Here is a 9,130-nt window from a genome sequence, read left to right on the forward strand (position 1 = left end):
TGTCTAGATCTGCCTTCTCTGTCTAGACCTGTCTTCTATAACTAGACCTGTCTTCTATAACTAGACCTGTCTTCTCTGTCTAGATCTGCCTTCTCTGTCTAGACCTGTCTCTCTAACTAGATCTGTCTTCTATAACTAGACATGTCTTCTCTTGTCTAGACATGTCTTCTCTAACTAGACTTGTCTTCTCTAACTATACTTGTCTTCTCTAACTATACTTGTCTTCTCTGTCTAGACCCGTCTTCTCTGTCTAGACCCGTCTTCTCTGTCTAGACCCGTCTTCTCTGTCTAGACCTGTCTCAATGAGTTGTCACAATCAAATCTGGACTCATGCACCCACAGTAAAGTATCTTACCACCACGACTATAAGCTCTGAGTGGCCACAGAAAGCCCCCTGTGCCTGCTTTGAGTGGCCACAGAAAGCCCCCTGTGCCTGCTCTGAGTGGCCACAGAAAGCCCCCTGTGCCTGCTCTGAGTGGCCACAGAAAGCCCCCTGTCCCTGCTCTGAGTGGCCACAGAAAGCCCCCTGTCCCTGCTCTGAGTGGCCACAGAAAGCCCCCTGTCCCTGCTCTGTGCCATCTCTCTGCATAGTCCTTCTGCCCACCAGGTGGCGCCATCCCTTGACTTCCATCTAGAAACCCAGGTCAGGAAGCTGCCATTTCTCATGTGAGATAGATGTGTGTCCTCTGTATGTGACGAGGCAGGTGTCCTTCGCTGCCCCAACCTGCTCTGACCCTAGTGGCTATGACTGAAATGTTAAAGCAGGAGACGAATCAGAGGAGGCTGGTGGGAGGAGCTATAGGAGGATGGGCTCATTGTAATGCCTGGAATGGAACATGTGGTTACCATTTGTGTAATGTGTTTGACTCTGTTCCGTTTAGTCCCTTCCAGCCATTACAATGAGCCCTTCCTCCTATAGCTCCTCCCACCAGCCTCCTCTGAGAGGAGTATAAGGTGGTGTGTTAGACTAGGGAAAATATTCACCATTAAATTGCATGGCCAAGTCACCTTGGCTAAGACCCGATGGCACTATAGCCCCTCAGAGTGACAGGTTAGCAGCTTGATTTTCCTCGTACTATCCATATTACAATCTTCTCAGCACTGTACAGGGCAGGCCTATCCTTCACTTCACTGTCCTCCCATAGACACGGCCAGGGGGGGAATCAGGTTACTATAGGTTTATGACCTGCCGTATAACAGAGTGAAAATCAATAGTGAACGTGCAACAATGTGGCTATAATACGAACGGAGATATATGACAACGGAAGCTCCTGTACCGGCTGGCTGGTCAGGGCTAGATGATTTTAGGCTGGTCAGGCTGGTCAGGACTAGATGACTTTATGCAGGGAGGGGCTAGATGACTTTAGGCAGTCGGCCAATGGGTGTCTCCACAGCCGGGCCAATGGATGTCAAGGACTCAAGGAACTGTACACACACGCACGCACGCACGCACGCACGCACGCACGCACGCACACACACACACACACACACACACACACACACACACACACACACACACACACACACACACACACACACACACACACACATACACTTTCTTCACACATGGTCTGTTTCATGTCTCCTCAGAGCGTTACCACAGAAGCGGCTGAAGCGGAGGTAAGCATTACATATTAAGAGCTGATCCTGTCAATGTCCTTACAGTCTGCCACACCAGAGAGGTCATGTTTACAATGTCACATCTTTTCCCTCTTTTTCCCCAGTCTGTAAGGATTCCTCTGTAGCTGTAGGGTTAGGATTCCTCTGTAGCTGTAGGGTTAGAGTTCCTCTGTAGCTGTAGGGCTAGGATTACTCTGTAGCTGTAGGGTTAGAGTTCCTCTGTAGCTGTAGGGTTAGGATTCCTCTGTAGCTGTAGGGTTAGAGTTCCTCTGTAGCTGTAGGGTTAGAGTTCCTCTGTAGCTGTAGGGTTAGAGTTCCTCTGTAGCTGTAGTGCTAGGATTACTCTGTAGCTGTAGGGTTAGAGTTCCTCTGTAGCTGTAGGGTTAGGATTCCTCTGTAGCTGTATGGTTAGAGTTCCTCTGTAGCTGTAGGGTTAGAGTTCCTCTGTAGCTGTAGGGTTATGATTCCTCTGTAGCTGTAGGGTTAGGATTACTCTGTAGCTGTAGGGTTAGGATTCCTCTGTAGCTGTAGGGTTAGAGTTTCTCTGTAGCTGTAGGGTTAGGATTCCTCTGTAGCTGTAGGGTTAGAGTTCCTCTGTAGCTGTAGGGTTAGGATTACTCTGTAGCTGTAGGGTTAGGATTCCTCTGTAGCTGTAGGGTTAGAGTTTCTCTGTAGCTGTAGGGTTATGGTCCCTCTGTAGCTGTAGGGTTAGGATTACTCTGTAGCTGTAGGGTTAGAGTTACTCTGTAGCTGTAGGGTTAGGATTACTCTGTAGCTGTAGGGTTAGAGTTCCTCTGTAGCTGTAGGGTTAGGGTTCCTCTGTAGCTGTAGGGTTAGAGTTCCTCTGTAGCTGTAGGGTTAGAGTTCCTCTGTAGCTGTAGGGTTATGGTCCCTCTGTAGCTGTAGGGTTAGAGTTCCTCTGTAGCTGTAGGGTTAGGATTACTCTGTAGCTGTAGGGTTAGGATTACTCTGTAGGTGTAGGGTTAGGATTACTCTGTAGCTGTAGGGTTAGGATTACTCTGTAGCTGTAGGGTTAGGATTACTCTGTAGCTGTAGGGTTAGGATTACTCTGTAGCTGTAGGGTTAGGATTACTCTGTAGCTGTAGGGATAGGATTCCTCTGTAGCTGTAGGGTTATGGTCCCTCTGTAGCCGTAGGGTTAGAGTTCCTCTGTAGCTGTAGGGTTAGGATTACTCTGTAGCTGTAGGGTTAGAGTTCCTCTGTAGCTGTAGGGTTAGAGTTCCTCTGTAGCTGTAGGGTTAGGATTACTCTGTAGCTGTAGGGTTAGAGTTCCTCTGTAGCTGTAGGGTTAGAGTTCCCCTGTAGCTGTAGGGTTAGGATTCCTCTGTAGCTGTAGGGTTAGAGTTCCTCTGTAGCTGTAGGGTTAGAGTTCCTCTGTAGCTGTAGGTTAGGATTACTCTGTAGCTGTAGGGTTAGGATTCCTCTGTAGCTGTAGGGTTAGGATTACTCTGTAGCTGTAGGGTTAGGATTACTCTGTAGCTGTAGGGTTAGGATTACTCTGTAGCTGTAGGGTTAGGATTACTCTGTAGCTGTAGGGTTAGGATTACTCTGTAGCTGTAGGTTTGGGATTACTCTGTAGCTGTAGGGTTAGGATTACTCTGTAGCTGTAGGTTTGGGATTCCTCTGTAGCTGTATGGTTAGAGTTCCTCTGTAGCTGTAGGGTTAGAGTTCCTCTGTAGCTGTAGGGTTAGAGTTCCTCTGTAGCTGTAGGGTTATGATTCCTCTGTAGCTGTAGGGTTAGGATTACTCTGTAGCTATAGGGTTAGGATTACTCTGTAGCTGTAGGGTTAGAGTTCCTCTGTAGCTGTAGGGTTAGAGTTCCTCTGTAGCTGTAGGGTTAGAGTTCCTCTGTAGCTGTAGGGTTAGAGTTCCTCTGTAGCTGTAGGGTTAGAATTCCTCTGTAGCTGTAGGGTTAGAGTTCCTCTGTAGCTGTAGGGTTAGGATTCCTCTGTAGCTGTAGGGTTAGAGTTCCTCTGTAGCTGTAGGGTTAGAGTTTCTCTGTAGCTTTAGGGTTATGATTCCTCTGTAGCTGTAGGGTTAGGATTACTCTGTAGCTGTAGGGTTATGGTCCCTCTGTAGCTGTAGGGTTATGATTCCTCTGTAGCTGTAGGGTTAGGGTTCCTCTGTAGCTGTAGGGTTAGAGTTCCTCTGTAGCTGTAGGGTTATGGTCCCTCTGTAGCTGTAGGGTTAGGATTACTCTGTAGCTGTAGGGTTAGAGTTCCTCTGTAGCTGTAGGGTTATGGTCCCTCTGTAGCTGTAGGGTTATGGTCCCTCTGTAGCTGTAGGGTTAGAGTTCCTCTGTAGCTGTAGGGTTAGAGTTCCTCTGTAGCTGTAGGGTTAGAGTTCCTCTGTAGCTGTAGGGTTATGGTCCCTCTGTAGCTGTAGGGTTAGGATTACTCTGTAGCTGTAGGGTTAGAGTTACTCTGTAGCTGTAGGGTTAGGATTACTCTGTAGCTGTAGGGTTAGAGTTCCTCTGTAGCTGTAGGGTTAGGGTTCCTCTGTAGTTGTAGGGTTAGAGTTCCTCTGTAGCTGTAGGGTTATGGTCCCTCTGTAGCTGTAGGGTTAGAGTTCCTCTGTAGCTGTAGGGTTAGGATTCCTCTGTAGCTGTAGGGTTAGGATTACTCTGTAGCTGTAGGGTTAGGATTACTCTGTAGCTGTAGGGTTAGGATTACTCTGTAGCTGTAGGGTTAGGATTACTCTGTAGCTGTAGGGTTAGGATTACTCTGTAGCTGTAGGGTTAGGATTACTCTGTAGCTGTAGGGTTAGGATTACTCTGTAGCTGTAGGGATAGGATTCCTCTGTAGCTGTAGGGATAGGATTCCTCTGTAGCTGTAGGGTTGTGGTCCCTCTGTAGCTGTAGGGTTAGAGTTCTTCTGTAGCTGTAGGGTTAGTATTACTCTGTAGCTGTAGGGTTAGAGTTCCTCTGTAGCTGTAGGGTTAGAGTTCCTCTGTAGCTGTAGGGTTAGGATGACTCTGTAGCTGTAGGGTTAGAGTTCCTCTGTAGCTGTAGGGTTAGAGTTCCTCTGTAGCTGTAGGGTTAGAGTTCCTCTGTAGCTGTAGGGTTAGGATTCCTCTGTAGCTGTAGGGTTAGAGTTCCTCTGTAGCTGTATGTTAGGATTCCTCTGTAGCTGTAGGTTAGGATTACTCTGTAGCTGTAGGGTTAGGATTACTCTGTAGCTGTAGGGTTAGGATTACTCTGTAGCTGTAGGGTTAGGATTACTCTGTAGCTGTAGGGTTAGGATTACTCTGTAGCTGTAGGGTTTGGGATTACTCTGTAGCTGTAGGGTTAGGATTACTCTGTAGCTGTAGGTTTGGGATTCCTCTGTAGCTGTATGGTTAGAGTTCCTCTGTAGCTGTAGGGTTAGAGTTCCTCTGTAGCTGTAGGGTTAGAGTTCCTCTGTAGCTGTAGGGTTAGAGTTCCTCTGTAGCTGTAGGGTTAGGATTCCTCTGTAGCTGTAGGGTTAGGATTACTCTGTAGCTGTAGGGTTAGGATTACTCTGTAGCTGTAGGGTTAGAGTTCCTCTGTAGCTGTAGGGTTAGAGTACCTCTGTAGCTGTAGGGTTAGGATTACTCTGTAGTTGTAGGGTTAGAGTTCCTCTGTAGCTGTAGGGTTAGAGTTCCTCTGTAGCTGTAGGTTTGGGATTACTCTGTAGCTGTAGGGTTAGAGTTCCTCTGTAGCTGTAGGGTTAGAGTTCCTCTGTAGCTGTAGGGTTAGGATTACTCTGTAGCTGTAGGGTTAGGATTCCTCTGTAGCTGTAGGGTTAGAGTTCCTCTGTAGCTGTAGGGTTAGAGTTCCTCTGTAGCTGTAGGGTTAGAGTTCCTCTGTAGCTTTAGGGTTAGAGTTCCTCTCTAGCTTTAGGGTTATGGTCCCTCTGTAGCTGTAGGGTTAGGATTACTCTGTAGCTGTAGGGTTAGGATTACTCTGTAGCTGTAGCTGTAGGGTTAGGATTACTCTGTAGCTGTAGGGTTAGGATTACTCTGTAGCTGTAGGGTTAGGATTCCTCTGTAGCTGTAGGGTTAGGATTACTCTGTAGCTGTAGGGTTAGGATTCCTCTGTAGCTGTAGGGTTGGGATTATGTTGTAGGGTTAGGATTCCTCTGTAGCTGTAGGGTTAGGATTTCTCTGTAGCTGTAGGGTTAGGATTCCTCTGTAGCTGTAGGGTTAGGATTTCTCTGTAGCTGTAGGGTTAGGATTCCTCTGTAGCTGTAGGGTTAGGATTACTCTGTGGATGTAGGGTTAGGATTACTCTGTGGATGTAGGGTTAGGATTACTCTGTGGATGTAGGGTTAGGATTCATCTGTGGATGAAGGACTAAAGAAGGAAACCCCTGCTCTTAGGATGTGTCTACCTCTTCATTTGTCATTCCTTGAAAGGAGGAGAGGAGAAGAAGAGACCTTGGATAGAGAGACGTTCCACCGTCTTTCCGTCTTTCCTTGTGTTTTAAACCCACAGCTGCATCAGTCTGCAGTGAAACCATTTTAAATGGTTCAGTTATTTAAATGTGTTTGTGTTATATTAAATTGCTAAACTTGAAACGGACAATGTGTATCGAGGATTTTACTACTAAAACTAAATGAATGGTTTGGTTGTAATACACAACTGCGTAAAGAGATAGTCTCATTGTGTAGAAATTAACATACAACATTTCTTGTAGACATTGTTCATCTTGTAAATATTTTTTGCAGATTCTTAACTTATTTTTTTATACCATGAAATACCGTACTTACATTTTTTGGGGGGGAAATGTATAGTAATCGCTTGTGAAAGCACTCACGTTGAAATGAAATTATGTCAAATTAAATCATCTTCATCAGTTTATTAGACCATATAATGTTGATAATGACTCCAATAATGATGATGTAATGTTGATAATGACTCCAATAATGATGAAATAATGTGGACAATAACGATGATATAATGTGGATAATGACTCCAATAACGATGCTATAATGTGGATAATGACTACAATAACGACTCCAATAATGATGATATAGTGTTGATAATGACTCCAATACTGATGATATAATGTGGATAATGACTCCAATAATGCGGATAATGACTCCAATAATGATGATGCAATGTTGATAATGACTCCAATAATGTGGATAATGACTCCAATAATGATGATGCAATGTTGATAATGACTCCAATAATGTGGATAATGACTCCAATAGTGATGATGATATAATGTGGTTAACAACTCCAATAACGATGGTAATGTGGATAGTGACTCCAATAATGATATGTGGATAATGACCAGTAATGATTATATAATGTGGATAATGACTACAATAATGATGATATAATGTTGATAACGACTCCGAATAATGATGATAAGATGTCAATAATGACTCCAATAATGATATGACGTTGATAATGACTTCAATAACGACTCCAACAATGTTGATAATGTCTCCAACAATGATGATATGATGCCGATAATGATTCCAATAATGACGCCAATAATATTGATAATGACTCCAATAATGATTATATGATGTCGATAATGACGATAATGACTCCAATAACGATGATATAATGTTGATAAGGACTCCAATAATGATGATATACTGTTGACATTGACTCCAATAATAATGATATGTTGATAATGACTCCAATAGTGATGATATAATGTTGATAATGACTCCAATAGTGATGATATAATGTTGGTAATGACTCCAATAGTGATGATATGTTGATAATGACTCCAATAGTGATGATATAATGTTGATAATGACTCCAATAGTGATGATATAATGTTGATAATGACTCCAATAGTGGTGATATAATGTTGATAATGACTCCAATAGTGATGATATAATGTTGATAATGACTCCAATAGTGATGATATAATGTTGATAATGACTCCAATAGTGGTGATATAATGTTGATAATGGTATTGATGTTGATGATATAATGTTGATAATGACTCCAATAGTGGTGATATAATGTTGATAATGGTATTGATGTTGATGATATAATGTTGATAATGACTCCAATAGTGATGATATAATGTTGGTAATGGTGATGATGTTGATGATATAATGTTGATAATGACTCCAATAGTGATGATATAATGTTGGTAATGGTGATGATGTTGATGACTATTCTAGAAGCTACCCATTATCTTACAGTTGTACGACATGGTGGGTTCTTATTCTCGGGTTCTCACGCTGTTCCTTTCTAATTGATAAGGTGTGTTTCCACATGACCTGCCTGACCTAGATAGAAACACGTGACCTCTGAACTTCTAGCACCAGGAGAACCCGTGACCTTTGACCCCTAACTGAAGCAGAGGAGGCAGAAGAAGATGGGGGAGGGGGGAGAGAGGAGGGGAGTGGGAGGAGAGGAGAGGTATGGGGAGAGAGAGAGGAGAGGTATGAGGGAGGGGAGAGAGAGGAGAGGTATGGGGGAGAGAGAGGGGAGGAGAGAGAGGAGAGGTATGGGGGAGAGAGAGGGGAGGAGAGAGAGGAGAGGTATGGGAGAGAGAGGAGAGGAGAGGTATGGGGAGGAGAGGGGAGGAGAGAGAGGAGAGGTATGGGGGAGAGAGAGGAGAGGTATGGGGGAGAGAGAGGAGAGGAGAGGTATGGGGGAGAGAGGGGAGGAAAGGTATGGGGGAGGAGAGAGAGGAGAGGTATGGGGGAGGAGAGAGAGGAGAGGTATGGGGGAGGAGAGAGAGGAGAGGTATGGGGGGAGAGAGAGAGAGGTATGGGGGGAGAGATGGGGGAGGAGAGGTACGGGGGAGGAAAGGTATGGGGGAGGGGAGAGAGAGGAGAGGTATGGGGGAGGAGAGAGGGGAGAGGTATGGGGGAGGGGGGAGAGAGGAGAGGTATGGGGGAAGAGAGAGAGGAGAGGTATGGGGGGGCGAGGTATGGGGGAGGAGAGAGAGGAGAGGTATGGGGGAGGAGAGAGAGGAGAGGTATGGGGGAGGAGAGAGAGGAGAGGTATGGGGAAGAGATGAGAGGAGAGGAGAGGTATGGGGAGGAGAGATGGGGGAGGAGAGGAGAGGTATGGGGGGAGAGATGGGAGGAGAGGAGAGGTATTGGGGAGAGGAGAGGTATGGGGAAGAGATGAGAGGAGAGGTATGGGGGAGAGATGGGAGGAGAGGAGAGGTATGGAGGAGAGGAGAGGTATGGGGGAGAGATGGGGGAGGAGAGGAGAGGTATGGGGGGGAGAGATGGGAGGAGAGGAGAGGTATGGGGGGAGAGATGGGAGGAGAGGAGAGGTATGGGGGGAGAGATGGGAGGAGAGGAGAGGTATGGGGGGAGAGAAGGGAGGAGAGGAGAGTATGGGGGAGAGATGGGAGGAGAGGAGAGGAGAGGTATGGAGGAGAGGAGAGGTATGGGGGAGAGATGGGGGAGGAGAGGAGAGGTATGGGGGGAGAGATGGGAGGAGAGGAGAGGTATGGGGGAGAGATGAGAGGAGAGGTATGGGGGGAGAGAAGGGAGGAGAGGAGAGTATGGGGGAGAGAGGGGAAGAGAGGAGAGGAG

At 45.9% G+C, this 9,130-nt stretch overlaps 1 protein-coding gene across 1 annotated transcript in view; it reads left to right on the top strand.

The window, feature by feature from the left end:
- Nucleotides 1-6,175, top strand: part of LOC129847585 (zinc finger protein AEBP2-like) — a 35,407-nt gene extending 29,232 nt beyond the window's left edge. Inside the window, exons 3-4 of the mRNA XM_055915337.1 lie at nt 1,591-1,620; nt 1,725-6,175. Of these exons, the coding sequence (XP_055771312.1) occupies nt 1,591-1,620; nt 1,725-1,731 (37 nt within the window). The 3' untranslated portion in view covers nt 1,732-6,175. The remainder of the gene's footprint in view (nt 1-1,590; nt 1,621-1,724) is intronic.
- Nucleotides 6,176-9,130: the final 2,955 nt, after the last annotated feature.

Source organism: Salvelinus fontinalis, unplaced genomic scaffold (assembly GCF_029448725.1).
Source record: "Salvelinus fontinalis isolate EN_2023a unplaced genomic scaffold, ASM2944872v1 scaffold_0883, whole genome shotgun sequence".
Lineage (NCBI taxonomy): Eukaryota > Metazoa > Chordata > Actinopteri > Salmoniformes > Salmonidae > Salvelinus > Salvelinus fontinalis.